Source organism: Meleagris gallopavo, chromosome 4 (assembly GCF_905368555.1).
Source record: "Meleagris gallopavo chromosome 4, MGAL_WU_HG_1.1, whole genome shotgun sequence".
NCBI lineage: Eukaryota > Metazoa > Chordata > Aves > Galliformes > Phasianidae > Meleagris > Meleagris gallopavo.
In genome coordinates, this window is record NC_139407.1 from 9,708,951 (window position 1) to 9,726,557 (window position 17,607).

Here is a 17,607-nt window from a genome sequence, read left to right on the forward strand (position 1 = left end):
ACCCATGGACACTGCAGTCACCCAGTTTTTAAATGATCACTTCAGACTAACCAAGAAATAACCGTTAATTTCAACTCCACCACAAGGCTACAGTAACAGCCTTTACTGCACAGGCTGCTGGATAGGCCCAGAAGGAATGTGGAAATCTGAGTCAGGAAATCTGCAGCCAACATTCTGTGCAGCTAATGCAAGTCATTTTGCCTCCGTCTCTTTTCTTTTACACCTGCAAAATGGGAAAACATATCCAAGAAATGTGATAGTTTCATTGCTTCGTATACTGAAAGCACCCAGGATTTGCCAATAAGCAGCAGCATAATAGCATTAATTAGTACTGCCTTGTAATAATGCAGAAACAGCTTGTTCTATCCTTTCTAAATATATATATAAAGATAAATATATATATATATAAAGCACCAGCACGTGTCTTTTAAACAGCTCAAATAGATAGTTAATATCAGGTGTGTACCTGGAATCCTGAAGCTTCGTTGTTAATCAGCCAATGACTTTGGCTAGGCTGACATTTTCCTGGCTATTTTTAGAGCATGACTCAGATGCTGTGCTACAGAGCCTGCAAAATCCCTGTAGGCTGATACCAGAGCCTCATTCAAAGCTGTACTGAGCATCATGCAAGGAAGGAAAGGAAGTCAAAGAGGACAAAGGCTTTGTTCGCACACCTTCAGTTCTTTCTTTAGAAAAAGAAATAAACTTGAAATAAATAAAATTGAAAAACAGGGTGTTACGGCAACATAGAAGGGTACTTGTAACTGCAAGGAAACTCCTCCTTACATGGCTCTCAGCATTTTCAAAATGAGTCACTGGCTTGGTAGAAATAAAAGTGAGTCTTGTAAATGCTGTTTCCAGATGTGACCGAAAACCCCGAAGAGAGAAGCGTTGAATTTTCAGCCAGTCCTATGCATAATTGAATCCTTTGCTCACCTCATCTCCATGAGAGCAGCTGCCATGAAAAAGAGACCCACATACCTGATTAGTGACTTCATTTACTGAAGTCCAAGAGTAAAGGAGCCACTGAGGGCGGGGATGGAGAAAAGCAGGCATTCGAGAAGGCGGTCTTTTGTGAACTGACTTGTTCTCCTCTATAACTTCATTATGCGTCACTTCAGAAAGGGCTGATATCCTTGGAGAGTAATTTCATACAGGTTTAATTCTCTGTGCAGTCTCCTGGATCTGCTTAATGAAGCAGCACGTAGCTGGAGTGAAAGCTATTCCTGGGAAGTCGGTTTCTCATAAGAGGAAAGATCAGGAACTGGGCCTTCATCCATCAACTTTAATATACAATGAAACAAATCCTTTCTCCCTGCAATTCCTGGGTTTTATTTTTAGTTATTTTCCTTTCCAATAGGAAACAGAGACTAAATACACTTGGTCTGAAGTGCAGTGGAATCTCTGGCTGCATACTGGGAAGAAATCATCCGAGCAGTTCCTGTTGCATAGTCTTGCTTGGATGATGTCCTCAGCACATATCCAACCCAAATGTAAGTAGACAGCAAGGTATGGATACATGGTTTGGATAGGGATAGCCAGGAAGCTATGTGGGCTGCAGCAGGACCAGCAGCTCATCCCCATCAGCTCCCAAAGAGCCTAACCTTCTCTATCCTGAAAACAAGAAGGAAAAGCTATTGTAGAGGCAGAGATTGCTTGGTGCAAGTACAACTGAAGTTGTGATTGTGATGGATGGCACTGGCAGACTGTTCAACCCGTTTGAGTCCTCTGGCAATGCTTTTTGAAGGATATTGGCTGTTTAACACAGCAATAATGCTTAGGGAAAGGTTGAGCTGTCGCCTTCTTATCTCACCTCCCCCAGCTCTCACTGCCCAGCCTTCTAAGATCTATCATCTGGGTTTTGCTGGACTAGTTATTACACATCAATAAATTAACTGAGGATTCAAATTAAAAATAAAAATGTTTTTAGCAACAGCTCTGTAACACATCATAATTAAAATTAATCACTTAGTGCTGTGGTGCTGCTGATTGCCCCTTGACTACAGATGGTTGTCACCTGCAGAAGCAGCTCTAAGCCATCACAGCCATCCTGCACATTGACAAGTAGAGCCACCACTAGCAGGAGACAGTATGAGATCCTTACCAGTGCTCCCACCCCCAGCACAGGGCTGAGAGGATGGGTAAAAGCTGCCTGAGCCCTCAGCAGGGGCAGCCTACCTCTGAAGTCAGTGGTTCTATATCGACTGATATCAGCCGAGGGTCTGGCACTCAGCCTTCCCACGTACGTGTTGTAAGCTACTCTAAAGCAAAACATAAAAGATTCATAATGCATGCAACCAAGCACTGCAGTAAAGTGCACAGATCACGGAAAGCATTTCTTCAGCACTCCACCAAACCATCAGAAAAGCGGCAGAAAGATTTATGTCTAAGAAGCTCATGTTTTCATCCCATGGTTGTTTTAGTTCTGGTTAGTAAAACTAGAAGTGTTATTTGTGGTGCAGTCATCCTGAGTAGCAGTGTAATCCACAGATCAATAGGGCACTGCAGTACAGCATTGCCTTTTCTCTGTTCTTAGGTTTCATCTCTTTCATGTCTTTATTTCAGACAGGAGTGAAAAAAACTGGGATTGCTTTCTACATTTTACACATCCTCAGCTTCCTGTACAAATCATGCAACAAGCTTTGAGGTCCGTCTTTAAGGAAGACATGCTTCGTATCCTACAAAGTTACATCTCTCTGGGTGCTTCTAATGGCAAATAGCAGCTTTTGAATTCAGCTTCGAGGTACCTGAGAGTGCTGCAGATGCAGGACTTCACACCAGCTGTTGTGAACTCTGGTGCAGTTACTGGCCTTTCTGCCCCACAGGAGGCACAGCCCTCAACATAAAGCTATTACCTGCCCTTGCTGACTGCATTGCCAGCAGGTGTTTTGTGTAACATTTGAGTAGAGCAAACTTCTGCCATCAGATTGCCCACTATCCTTGGTTTCTAGTGCTCTGAGCAAGCAGATGATAAATGGAAGTGGATGATGATCATTACTACAAGAGACAGCTGGCTACTGAGCTTCTGTAGATATGAACTGGAAAGAAATGATGAACTCACCACAGCTTAAAAAAAAAAAAAAACAACAAACTTTCCTATTAGAAAAAATAACACAAGAAAAAGAAAACCCTATAAACCAAAAAGAACTACACAAACAAGACATAAACAAGTTTGAAGTACATTGGTTATATGCACTCCAAACACAGAACAACCTTCTCTATTTTTTTTTTTTTTTTTCTGATGAGCAATAAGCAGGCTACAGTTGGGAGCATAACCAACACAGAAAGGTATTGCTATGGAAAATCTCATTTATGAGCAGGAAATGAATGCACACACAAATAATCAAAAAAACAGAGGGTAAAAAGTGTGACCTCTCTGAAAAGGATTGAATGAAAGTATGAATGCTATTTGAGCTTGAAAAACCTTAATAGAAGTTCTGAAACAGGTTATTGTAATAATTGCAGCTACTGTATGCATTATTTTGCAGACCACCAGCCTTTAAAAGGATAGAGCAAAGGGAGGGAGAAAGGAAAAACAAAAGCAACATTTACTGTAAAGCAGAAGAAAAGCACTTGGCTCCCTGCTTACCAGCAAGCCTTATGAAACCCCAAAAGTAGAAGTCATCTCCATTTCCACCCACCATAGAGAATAAACAGAACAGATAACATTTCCTAATAAGAGCAACGTAATGGCATTTAGGGAGGTTTCTGGTATTGTAATCAAGGAACAAGCTGACACTGTACTACTAGAAAGAAAAGAAGTAATCACATCTACACACCACACACAGTTTGCATTTAACGTGTGCCTTTTGTTCAGAGTCAGATTTCATGTCTTGGAGACAGTGAAATGCATTTCTGAATCGCTCTGCTTAACACTCAGATGTACAAAGAGTGAGATCCAGCAGCACGGATTCGCTCCTTCGTTGGCCAAACCAAATCCCCAGAGAGATGATCTCACAGCTGCATAAAATTACATTCAGCACAAAAGAGAGAAACTCTCACGGTCAGAGCAAAGCTGCTTCACCACTTGTGAAGTCTGGTTGCTGACAAAACAGGCATGAAATGCTCAAGCGGTAGCTATCAGAACAGCAGGCAATTTACTGCTTACGTGCTCTTTATGCTCTCATTCAGTTCTTTCAACTAGCACAAACAGACTGCCACAGATTAAACCCATTCTAACATAAAGGTCATCGCTTGCCCTACAGACCCAAGACAATCACCTTCCCAGCACGTTGAGCACCTCCCTCCCCCACACCTTAATATGCAGCTGCCCTGTGCTAGTCATTGCTAACGACTCATCAAACACATCTGGGGAGCTTTGCCAGTTCCCCAGCTCCCCCAGCTTTAAGACTTGACAGGCAAATAGAAATGGCTTTTCCAGCACTAACAATCCTTTTCAGAGCAGCTGCCTGGCTGAAAGGATGCGTAGTTTGCTGTCAGTCCTCCGTAAGAAACACCACCTCCTCCTTCTCTATTTCTATAGAACTTATGAAAGCAACAAACAAAAAACACCCAACCCCACAACCACCACCCTCATCTAAATAACACTGCAGGTAACACTGCAGCCTTTTGTGTGATTCTTCCCATCCAGTTTTTTTGCTGCTTTCCTGACTCTCAGACCCAGCCACCCTCAGGGCAGGAGCCCAAAGATGATCAAATATTTCACATGTCAAAGCATTGCCACCACACTGTTTTATCTCGCGGGCCTAAAACTCGGCCTCGGCAGGTGCAGATGTCGGCTGGAGGAGCTGAATGCTCCCAAAGCGCACCTGAATTTCTGTTGGGGTGCTCCTGTAAAGATGCCTGCATGCAGCTTGGGGCTCCTCGTGGTTGGGCTGCAGCAGCACCACACAGCGAGCATCCCATTTCGGTGCGTTTTTTCTCTTCGCCCAAATCCCTGCTCTGGTTTGCGGCTCCGACACGCGGCCGCACAGCGCAGGGAAACGCATTTACAGGGAGAGAGAGCCGCCTGGTGGGGAGACGCCGGAGGTGGAAAACGGATCCTGGTTTGCAGCCACGGGTGACGTGAGCTGTGCCAGCTGCGGGGCCAGCGAGGAGAAAGAGCGTGATGGTCAGCAAGCGGCGTTCGTCCATCGGCCGTATACAATGCGAGCCCTGGGATACCTCAGCATCCTCTCTGCTCTCCCCCATGGGTGGCTGCCTGCCTGTTTCATAGAATCATGCAATGGCCTGGGTTGAAAAGGACCACAATGCTCATCCAGTTCCAACCCCCTGCTACGTGCAGGGTCATCAACCACCAGACCAGGCTGCCCAGAGCCACATCCAGCCTGGCCTTGAATGCCTCCAGGGATGGGACATCAACAACCTCTCTGGGCAGACTTTTCCAGCCCATCACCACCCTCTGGGTGAAAAACCTCCTTCCATTTCCCCCGTTTTGCTTCTGACCCCCAATTTTGCTAGCTGCTGACCACGCGCACTGTTGCTGGCCACAAAGACATTACCTGGTGCTTGCTGGCTTCAGACTGCCATGCCAATATCTTGAGTCTTAGCTCTGGTAGCTGGGACTTCCATGCTGTGTAATTCATGAGAGGCTCATGGGGTTTGGAGAAAGGCAGCAAGGATGTGCTGAGGCGCAGCGAGGATGTGCTGAGGCACAGCATGGCAACCACACAAAACACAACTGAGCGAGCCTAGGTCCTGCTGCTAGGAAGCCTCAAAGATGTGCCAGATATCTGAAAGGCCAAGAGTGACGTGGAGGAGGCAACCACCCTGGTGCTGCTCCTTTTTTGGCATCTGCTCCCGGCCTCTGTTCAGTCAGATATGGTTCAGGTGCAATTTGGGTTGGAACCAGCACAGGTGCCCAGAGCAGGGACAGAGGAACAACCTTATCTGAGCTCTGGGGCTTGGCCAACACATCTGATGTATTACCGCTCTCAGATGTCTGCTCTGTCCCTCTCCCATGAGCAGGAGGAGGACATCTGCCTGGGCTTCAGTCACTGTGAGTCACTGCTGGCCTCCCTGTCCAAGCCTGTATGCTATCTCAAAAGTAAGAGGCCAGACTACAAAGCCAAGCTGCTGACATGCATTTGTCCAGCAGGATGGCCAGAGGAGCACAGGGGTGGCCTACAGCAGAGGGCAGCCAAGGCATGTGAGATTGGTACTATTTTCCTTGCTTCATCTATTACCAGGGCTTGCATACTCTCAGCTTGCTTGCATGAGGAGTGAAAGCTGAGGAATGAGTGCATTACAAAACCGCACCCTGACTTATCGAACATTGACTTCCTATGGCTCATCTATCATGGGTATGAGTGCATTAACCCATTATGGATTTCTTCTTGTCCCTCAAGTCCTCTTATTCATAGAATCATAGAATCATAAAATCATAGAATTATAGAATGACCTGGGTTGAAAAGGACCACAACGATCATCTAGTGTCAAAACCCCTGATATGTGCAGGGTCACCAACCACCAGACCAGGCTGCCCAGAGCCACATCCAGCTTGGATTCTCTGCAGGATGTCCCCAAACCCTCTTACCCCATGTTGCAGTGCTGCCTTCTCAGAGCCAGTTTCCCTGGAGTTAACCACCTTGACTTGGCATAGGCAGCTGCCCTTAGGGCACCTTCAGCTGTGCAATACAAAGCTTGCTTGCTTTCCTACCACATTTTGGGTTTCGTGGGAGAGAAGGGACCCTGGTAGGCTGGCACAGTGCAGTCTGGATAATGCTCTTAGAAAAGGCTATCCAGTCCTTTCTATTGATTGTGATGGATCTGAAGGTCACCTTCTTGAATCGTGGGAGTGAGTTCATTTTGACTTATTCCTGTTGGAGAGAAAAAAAGAAAAAAAAAAAAGTACGGAGCAGCAAAGCCTTATTTCTCCACTTGGACTAGAAATGAAGCACATTTGTGGAGAAAAGAGTGATGTAACCCAAGCCCTACGTATGTGCTTGCAGCCTGGAATTAATTGCTTTACGCCCCTGGTTATTTATAGCCTTGATGCCATTCCCAGCAGCTCAGCACTGGGTTACTGCTGCTGCGACACCCGAGCGTGCCGCCGCCCATGAGATCTGCAGCAGCAGCAGCTGTGTTGTGTGTGCAGATCACATAGCAACTCTGCTGGGGGAAACTGGCCCTGCTCTCTCCCATGGCCGCCCCCCTCTACTTGGACTTGGGACAAAGCAAGAGAGAGACCTGGAGCCTGGGCTGGCAGTACCTCAAACCTTCCTCTGCAGCCCAGGGGTTATTTTGGCTCTGTGGAGTGGGGCTGGTGGGACAGGTTGCTCAGGCCGTGCAGGCGACCGGCTGACACAGGTTAGATGGGCAGCATCAATTCCCAGTGCTGCTGACAGAGACACGTTAAACATAGCTGATTTCCTGCTTAGCAGGAGTGAGCGAGGCAATGAGGCAGGGCAGTTTTGGGGAGCTGGGCTTTACCTAACCCACAGCTGCCCATTTCTTCAGGAGGATGTGCATTAGGCCCCAGCTGACCTGGCACATCCACACCTCGAATGCACTGCTGTGGCTGGGAGCAGGGTGTCCCTTCTGGGAGCGTCGGCCGCCAGGCTGAAATCATGGGCCGGGATCAGGGAGAACTGTGTGTCTGCAGCATGGCTGCAGCTCTTTCAGGGCTGACACCTTTTTTTTTTTTTTTTTTATTTCTCACATCTTCCAGAAAACTTTCAAGTCTCTTAAATTTCTTTTGGGCAGGATTTTTACTGTGCCCTCAGCCTCTTGCAAGCAGCACACCTATGCTGCATATATCAGTCCCACGGGCTGCATATATGACAGTGCCGTGTCTCCCCCAGACACCTTTGGGGATGGGGGATCCAGGGATGAGCAGCTTGATGACTCCTCACACCAGCAGGGTCATTCTGCATGTGACACAGCAGCGCCGTCACACCATAAGGCTGATTTAACACACGATGCCCAGCGCTTAGAGTGACCGCAGCTCTCCCATGAGAGAGGTGTTCACCCCCACCAGCTGCTGCTCTCTGATCAAAAGCAGCAGGAGAACAACAAGAGCCAGGCAGAAGCAGGCAGCCAGGCTGTGGCTTGGGTCCCTCCTGGCTGCAGCTTCTGCTTTCTGCCGGTGCCAAAGTTAGCAGTGAGAAACAATGACTTTCACACATCAGGGAGTGCCAGCTTGACTGTCTGTTAGAAAATACGTAGGACACGGTCATCAGATTCGTTTTATTAAAAAACTTGCAATAAAATTCCTTGAAATTCACAATCTTAACTTTGATAGTTGCAATATTTTACTAGTACATAATAACACAGTCTCACATATTTACATTATAATCTTCTATATAACAAAAATAGCCGTGTTGTACTACTGAATAACGCTTCCAAATATTACCCTTAATGTTTCAGTACTTCCCCCAGCTGAGTCACTGTCCATGCTCTTTAGCATTTACAGTATATAACAAAGCAAGATGAAAAGGAAAAAAAAGCGCGTGCCTCATGATTGCAGGCAAATCCCTTTAGGATGGTGCTTCCGACTCCCACATTTTTTTCAAGAGAGCTAAAGTGCATTGGAAGGGAAGGTGGACACATCATAAAATGTCAGCAAAGAGTTAAGCTGTGTTTGCAATGCGGTACAGAAAGTAAACCTAAAAGAAAGGCTCGCTTCACAAACTGCTACTGCCGTTTTGGCAGCACATTCACAGGTAGGAGGACCAAAAAAAAAAAAAAAAAATAAAGAGCTGATGGTAAGAAAAAGAGCTGCCTATGCAAATGCCACAGTGTGATTTTGCCCTGGCCTTTCACTAGGTGCTTCCCAACCCCAAGTGCAGCCGCTTGAAGAAAGGAACTTGTTTTTAACTTGGAGGTGAAGGCTCATTCCCACTCAGACAAAACCAGTGCAGTGCCAGTACCAGCAAAACAGCTTCGGCCAAAACCACGTCCCGATCCCTACGGCCCCGCAGATGCTGAGATGCAGTGTGTGAGTGTGATGCTCTCGCCCTGTCCCCCAGGTTTCTCAGGCTGTCAGCTGGGGCAGGGAGAGGCAGGGCTGGAGCACACCCTGTCCTGCTGCCCGCTGCGGGACCGGCCGCCTCTGAGAACTTCACTGATACAGAACGTTGTTTCCCAACTGGAAATTACTTTGGCAAGCTGTGCACTGATGCATATGGTATTTATTCATTTTTTCTCCACTCCCTTTTTAACATTGGCATTTGCTGATGTGACTCTGCAGCATGCGAGAGGAGATGATGCTGGAAAAAACATTGGAGCCATCACTCGAAACCAGAATACTTCTGCTCTGTTCATGAACTGCGTCCAAACAGGACACCGCATTTTGTTTTGGTTTGCTTATAAACTACTCTAAATAAAAATAATTCTCTTCTGGAACTGGATGGAATGTATATCTTGACAAGTACAAAACCATTTGAAGTGTTCACTAAATACAAGGAACATCTTGCTATAAATAGAACAGACCCTCCCACCCGCTGTCCCCTCTTTACATTTCTAATTACAAAATGGTACAGTAATTTCAGCTTCCGAACGTGGAGCAAGAAGGAAGGATGGCATTATGTGCACATACAAAACGTTTGGATTTGGGATAGCTGTACGCATTTGGAGCAACCAAGCATCTTGATCTTGTTTTTAACACTACACAGGACTGAAGAACTGGGGAATAAACTAAAAAGAAAAATGCTATGTCTTCTTTATATTCCTCTTCTTCTTCTTTTTTTCTTTCTTCTTTTTGGCTTTTGCTCCAGAAAGCAATAGCTTCCACCGATTCACAATTAAAATAGTCAAGAGAGCCAAGATTAATTTCAGATGGAAAACCCATCCACTGGCTTTTCCCTCAACACATTTAATCCATCGTTCCCCCTCTGCTTCTCTCCTTGAAATACAGCTCGTGCTGAGAAAGCTTTTTTTTTTTTTTTTTTTTTTTTTCCCCCATGGAAAAGAAGAACCAGGGAGGAGGAAGCGAGCTGAGCGGCTCTGAGCCGCGGTGCCGCCGCACAGCAGAGGGCAGCCTTCGCCCTCGCTCGCCGCCTCCCAGCCCGCAGCTGCCATCTGCTACACCCGCATCCCGAGCGCGGAGCCCATCTGGCGCTCCTCTTTCAGCCGCACGGCTCTCTCCATTCGTCCAGGTAACAGCTCGTTAGAATTCAAGGAGTGCTTGTGTTGGATCAGTTGTCCCTATTAAAAAGGCCGCTAAAACAACACCCCCCTTACGAGAGGCACGGGCAGCACAAATTGCCAGAGAGAAAGCTGGATGGCGTTGGCTTTATCCCACCAATTCCCTTCCCTTGTGCTGATCCATCGTGATGGATGGATTTCTCTACCACTTCAGTCCTGCAAAATGGATGCAGCAGAACAGTAAGCCATTCCTGCCTTCTGTTCAGACAGCCAGCTTGCCCTGGCCCGTATTTCTAGCAGACCAGAAACCCTCATCCTACAACAAGGCTCCATGAGAACTACAAATGGTTAAAAAGTCTCCATTATTGCTAATGAAATATTAGGTAATAAACGACTATACTGATTTTCATGGTGTGCACAGCCTGTGGACTCACTGTCCTGGCTTATTTCAAACTATATGCTTAGTTTGAAATTAGCTTTTCTGTGGACAGAGAGCAGGCAGGAATGAGGCTCTTATAAACACAACCTGGGAGACTCCCAACTGCCTGGGCTGAAATGCATCTCCTGCTGCCAAACACAACCTGTCTCGTCATTTCAGCGCAGACCAATTGCCACAATGAGGACTTGCAGGTTGTCTGTAAAGGCTCATGCTCTGATCTCTGTTCGTCAGTGAATCCCCTCTTAGGGCTGTAGTGTACGTCCCAAGGAAGAAGTTCGCAAGGCAAAAGACTGGAAAATCTATGCGACAACTGCACTCCAGGTTAAACCAGACTGGGAACTAAAATACATTTAATGAAGAATCTGCAGCTGTATACTAATGACTAAAAGTACATAGAGGTGTTAGAGATCTGCAGATAGATATCTGCCAGGGCAAGCCACCCAGGTGCAAACATCTTCTGAGCTCGACATGTTTCAAGTTAGATGAGCATCTCTTTTTATTTAGCAAGGAGGAGGAGAGACTGGATTACCAGGTGTGACAACAAAGATTTTGGATCACAAAATGCGTGTTCTTTGTGAAACACTGAATTCTGAGCTACATCTGTCTTCAACGCTTGGATTCGTTTTGTTCACAAAATAAGAACATATCACAAACTGGTTGTTCAACAGGAGACAAAGTACTGGCCTTCTTGCAACACCATCATCTGGATCTGGCCCAGATTTCATTAAAGTAAAGTAGCGAGATCCTGGGGACCTCTTGTATGTGATTTCAGGATTTTTATTTCAAATTGCTTCCACAAAGCCTTTTTCTTTATTGCCATGTTCTCTCGCATATGGAAACACTCTAAAAATGGCAGCAGCTTGTTTTCACTACAGTTTCCATAGACATATCAATGTACTTATATATGCATATGTGGAAACATAATTCTGTAGAATGCTTGAAGAACAAACTGTAGCACTGCATCCGTCCCAATCCTGTTTTCCAAGCTCTGAGGCAGTCAGGAAAAGAAACAACCCCCCAAACCCACAGCAAGGGTCTCCATCAGAATGGCTGAGCTGAGGAAAGGATTCAGAGCTGGTGCCTTGCATGCCTGCACACACATTAGGTTGGCTATGAGCACAGAACTCGTGCAATTTTTTATGTCTCCTACCTATCAAACAGACCTGCAGCTTAGTGAAACTCATGAAAACCAAAGGGAACACAGAGCACGGGCTCTGCTTGCCCAAGGTTTATTCTTCAATGCAGCTGGAATGAAGACAAGCTGGCAAATGTTCTCCCACACAGCACTCGCTAAAGGGAAATAATAGGAAAGAGCTCCAGGTGACAGGAGCAGGAAAAGCGACAGGAGCACTTCTCAGAGAGCTGTGCTGTCCTCCAGCCACCAGCCCTGTGAAGGAGGTAACCCCTGCCCTGTCCGTGCTGTCCTGGCAGCAGGCAGTGGCTGCAGCAGTAAAGCCACACTGTGCAGGTGTGCAGAATTACATTCTTGAGCACTCTTTGTCGGAGGGCACCTGAGGATTTTGTTTTTCCATCGCTGCGGGCCAAAGGCTGCTCTCTGTTCTGAACAGGTAGTGCTGTGCCCTCGGCAGCTGAATCCCACCTGCTTAACGCAGGGCTGGCAGGCAGCAGCACTGAGGAATTGCCAAACGCTCTCAGGAAAGGAATAATTTTGCCCAAACGTGCCAACGAGGAGGTTTAATTTTACCCTGCGAAGAATCACAGTGGAGAGATTCACACAGGCAAAACTGTGCATGGGCACGCAGATCTGCAGAATTAAGGCTTTCGTCTGTTACAAACAAACCTCTGAGGTCTTAATATTTATGAAGCACCTCAAATTCCAAAGGCATTCACAGGTCATATGTACAAAAAACACTGGCAGCCAGGTCCTACTTTCGGAAAACATTTCCATTTGACACAGGGGCTTAAATACTTTCATAGAGGACCTGTTCAACATAATGTCATTTCCGTACAAGCCCAAAATTAACCATAAGTGCTTTTCTGAACAAGGATGGATTAGAACATCTACGTAAATGCTTTCCTAAGTTCTGCCTTCAGTGAGGTGTGACCTGGTTCTGCACTTGTGATCACTTCACAGCACTCAGAGCTATGCAGCACTGCAAGAGAGAGATGGAGAAAAATCTTTCCTGAGCAGGACTGCAGGTAGAATTTGGAAAACAGAAGCCAAAATGCTCCTAGCCCAGATTTGCTAGGACCACTCTTTTGAAAGACCAGAATATGGTGAGATGTAAAAACATCTGGCCCAGCTAAACACCCTGCCCCCGATGGTGGCCAGCCCTGGATGCCAAGGGACTGGATCTAGGATGGGATACTTAGGAGAAGTATTATTGCTCCTAGTGATACGGGCAGGGGCTCAGTTACGATGTGCTGCTGCATTCAGCATAGCTCCCTTTAATAATTTTGCCAGACAAATGACCCCCTTCACCATTAACTGGAGGTTTCACCTCCTGCCTCGCCTTTTTTACAGCCTCTGGTGCAAACACAGACCTCATTTGCTGTGCTGTACTGTGGGGGACTCCATTATAGCAACAGATAATCAGTCAGTTTGTCCATTAACTCAATTCCTCTGGCAAAAAAGACTCTGTGGCAGGTACTCCAGCAATTCAGTCAAGGGCTTTGTCTGTGTGCTGGGCTGTAGCAGACGGCTGTGAAAGGATCCCTGACAACTCGGACGTCGTGTTATGGTGCTCTGAGACATGAAGCACCCAGGATCCAGTGCTAGAGAAGATAATGTACCAGCATCTGTACTTTCCACTGGGAGCCCTGTCTGTGTATAACCAGCTTCTGCCTTTTCCCTACAATCATCGGTGACGTTTCACTACTATGTAAAGGGCCGATAGGAGGTGTAAGCACCACCTGTATCTCATTTCAGCACTATATTCAGAGCTTAAGTGGGGCTGACGTGGTACTTGGTGTAAACTCCGTTGTGAAGGAGTGAATTTAAGCATCATCTCCCCTGACAGTGGCGGCATTACCCACAGTGGCAGGGAACAGAGTCACAAATATCAGCAAGAGTGACTCAGCTGCATCCTCTCTAACAATCTCTAACGTCCTTTTCAAATCAAACAGATTCCAAACTGCTTGCATTTCTTTAGTTAAGGAGAGATGTTCATTTGAATGGCTTATAAAAACATCACGGCACATAACTGGATCATGGTTTTCAAGCCTCAAACATACCCTACAATTTAAGGACTAAAAACATTTAAAAAAAAAAAAAAAAAAAAAAGCCCTAAAACAAATTGAGTTCTAATTGAACCCAAAGCATGGAGTAGAAATCTTCCTTCTTCCCACAATAAAAAAGCAAGCTGTCCAGAATTTTGGGTACAGTTCTAAACACATTTGTTCCTGAATAAAATCTGACAAGCTGAATTTTGGGTGGGAGCTGTTTTCCCCAGCTGAGCAAATCTAAAAGGAAGTTTAAATATAGCAAGAAACCCCAACGGTTGTGTTTTGAGATGCTGCAGTGATACAAGTGAAAATGTTTGACCTCTCCATGAAATTCCAATGTAAGATGAATCGTTGATTCTGCTGACTTACTCAGGAGGCAGTAATGTGATTCAAATCATCTGACTGTCAACAGAAACCCTTTGCTCTTGTAAAACAGGAAGCCAAGAATGCTTTTTCACAGTTGAATATTTTGACTGAAAAATGAAATTTTACATTGAACAAGTAAGCATAAGCTTTTCCCTGGAAACGCAGTTAAGGATGGATTAAGTCACAAATCATTCCTATTTAGATGTTTTGATTTGTGTTACTTCTGTTCATTTTCAGATTCCTTCCTCTCTATCCAGAATGGTTTGGTATATATATAAGCAAGTAAGTACATACTAACATGTAGTACATACTGTAGTAATAGCATAAAATGCAGCAAAGGACTACAAGACACTTCTTTCTCTCCCTCAACTCTGTATCATACTTGTCTCAAAGACAGCTGTATGAAGAAGCCAGAATAATGGAGTTTTAAACCAAATCTCAGCAATCTTTCTTAATTCAGAGCTCTCTTACAAATAAAGACCGTCAGATTACAACATTTCCCAGGCTCCACTTAATGCGGGCAGGTTTCACATTTACACAGGATGCTGGTGCACCATCCCTCTGAAGCCACGTGTACTTCATGAAGAAATAACAGGCAATGATAGATCTCGGAGTGGGATCATTAAGTGACCAGTGAACGGGGAATTCAGGTTTCTGGACTGAACTCTTGAAAAAGCTGGGGGTCAGTCAACAAAAAGAATGTCTATTCATAACAAACTATAAACAAACAAACAAACATAACAAACATACCTCTTAAAAAAAAAAAGAAACAAAAACACGATCGAACAAGTGTAGAAAACACTCAAGCTGTCATTTCAGTTGCGTATTTATGAGCCACTGAAGAGTCACATGGCTGCTCTCAAGCACGTGGGCAAACTGGAAGCATTCATCTCCCATGTGAACATTACGAATGTATGAAAGATGATGGAACTGCATCCAGGCAGACACAACTGTTGCTATTGCTTTTCGTGACCATCTCAGAATGGAGTGTGCAGGAGTGACAGTGCTCTGGAGGCAAGTGCGTGACTGGTCCAAATCCTAGAAGGTTGACTCGGTCCCTCCCTGTGGCCCTCCCCTGTAGTTTAGTCTCAGAGATCTGTTTGTTTTTCAAGACTTCACCTCTTCGCAGTCTTGGTCAGTGGAAAGCTCCACATCGGACAGTCCAACCTCCATTGCCATAATCAATGAAATATCTGAATCGCTGCTGACTGCTGGCTCCTGTTCATCTGTGAGAGTAGAAAAGACAGAAAAAGGGCATTATGCTCGTATCTTTCAGTCAATGTAGTACTATTTTTCAAATCTGCAGATAGGTCCAAAGAAACCCAGGTTTCTCTGGCGCCGAAGTTGTGCTTAGTTTCCAAACTTTGCTCTCATTCAGTACATATCTAAAACATTGCCAAAGCATCACAGATTTGACCCCATCAGGAGAGAAACATGATGACAAGGAGACTGGATGTGTAGCACTTTCTACTCTCCCTCATCCTGTTTAGGCCCATCATTTCCATGACCTTCCTCCTCCCACACACCTGAGTACTTCCTTCCCCTGCCCCTTCCTTGATGTGGCACCATACCACTCACTCCCCCAAAGGAAGTGAAATAAGGACAAAATCACAGGCACATGGTGGAATGGGTTGGTCACCAGGAAAACACTTCTGACTGGAAAAAGATCTGTTCAAGGCCTCATTGGGTGCTAGAATCTCTGCGACCTGAGGCTTTTAACAGGGCGCTAGGTGAATTTTTTGAAGGAGCAACACAGGTGTCATTAGTACTGGCATTAAACACAGGACCAAGCTACCTGCCTTCTCTGGTGCCTTTCCTCACATTTTTAGGCCCTTCTTCTATTCACCCTCTGCTTTGATTTGCAGATACCTTGCAGGTTCCTGATCCAGGGCAAAGAGATCTACTTTAATCCACCACGATCCCAGATACAATAAGAATCAGACTATTGACTTCGCCAAACAGCAAGTCAAAACTGCAAGCGTGGGAGGAATAACTTATTTTTCTTTTGATTCTGCAGTGCTTATTCTGTGTGTATTTACTATCAGCTAAAAAGCCAACAGATTTTGAAGAACTAAAAGCTGATTTTATTTCAAGAACAACCAGGAGAAGCAAAGTAGATTGGATCTCTGGGGAGATTTTCAAAGGCACAAAAATCACCCAGGTGGCCGAGTCTCTCAGAGAAAAATTTGATGGTTCATATTTTCAAGTGGTTTAATTACAATAATGGCACTTATACTGTAACAGTATTATGTATTTAAATGTGTGGCAGTTTTTCCTTTACATATTTTATTTTTCAGACAATAGAACAATAGAAGCAGAACTTGACTGATGTGTAAGTGTCTAAAATTTGAGTATGTAAGAAACAATAACAATGAAAGATTTAGAAGCCAAGAAAACATTAAGTCCTCACATTTTAATTATTCACTTGAAGCTAAAAGAACACAATTAGCCTCTTCTCAAGAGCTACACGATTTTTAAGTCAGTTTTAGAGAAAAAACATGTACTTACTTGTGCTGTTATTAGACCTCATGTTCTAGAGAAAAAGCTTCAGCAAGGTCTGCATTATTCAAACTGAAAAATACAGCGTGTTCCTTTATAACTCCCCCCATCTTTCACCCTGGATTATTTTTATACTTTCTTGATTGCAAGATAAACAATTAATACGCACAGCCTCTCTATAACTGTGTATTTTTTCCTGGTAGTAAAATGTCTCAAGGCACTGCTTCAGACTATATTTGTAATGGGGACGGAGTGGATGTTTATGAACTGAATGGTATAGCTTGTAGACTTCAGTGGGCTTCAATTACACGTAACCGTGCAGTGAACTGATAGACCCAAGAGTGCAGAAGTGCACAACATACACCTCCATGACCTAAAGCACCATCTGTAGTGGTGACAGCTCCCCGAGCCAGAACGGTGTGCTTCCAGATCACTGGATTATTCATCAGTCCCTTGTAACTAATACAGTTCTCCAAAACAATGACAGCGACAACGGTGGTTTAAATGTGGACCTAGAAGCAAGTTTACATTTGCCTGAAAGAGTTCCCAGAGCTTAGACTTGTTCAATAGCTGCTTGGAGCATCCTTGAGAGAAAGGTGACTTTCATCTGAACTAGCTGGGCAAGGAAAAACTGGCTGAATGGAGTGACTGAGCCACAGGCAAGTTGAAGGGGTGGTCTGAGTGGCCAAAATCAAGTGTCAGAGAATCAACTGAGAATCGTTTATGGTGCTGAAATGCTATTTCAGATTTGCTATTTCTTTCAGAGCTGCACAGAAGAAAAAGATCAAGTGCCTTCAAAACAGACGGAACAGAACCAGATCTACAGCTCACCTACCAACAGTCTAACCCATGAAGGTACAGAAGCAGATGCTTTTCAAAATGGCAAACATGAATTTTACATTAAACTTTATATACTTAGAGGAATTCTTGTATCTTGGTCTTTACATACTGTGATCTCCATAGTTATTTTTTCTTTGGGAATGAAACGCAGGTCAACAGGAACAATGAACAAAGAATCCTAAACACGCCCATGTGCCAGCATTGCTTCTCCAGGGCTACAAAAGTGCCCA

At 44.9% G+C, this 17,607-nt stretch overlaps 1 protein-coding gene across 1 annotated transcript in view; it reads right to left on the minus strand.

The window, feature by feature from the left end:
• Positions 1–8,129: 8,129 nt before the first annotated feature.
• The window catches only part of RNF150 (ring finger protein 150), a 119,443-nt gene continuing 109,965 nt past the window's right edge, over positions 8,130–17,607 (minus strand). Inside the window, exon 7 of the mRNA XM_085222112.1 lies at positions 8,130–15,264. Coding sequence (XP_085078238.1) covers positions 15,146–15,264 — 119 coding nt within the window. The 3' untranslated portion in view covers positions 8,130–15,145. The remainder of the gene's footprint in view (positions 15,265–17,607) is intronic.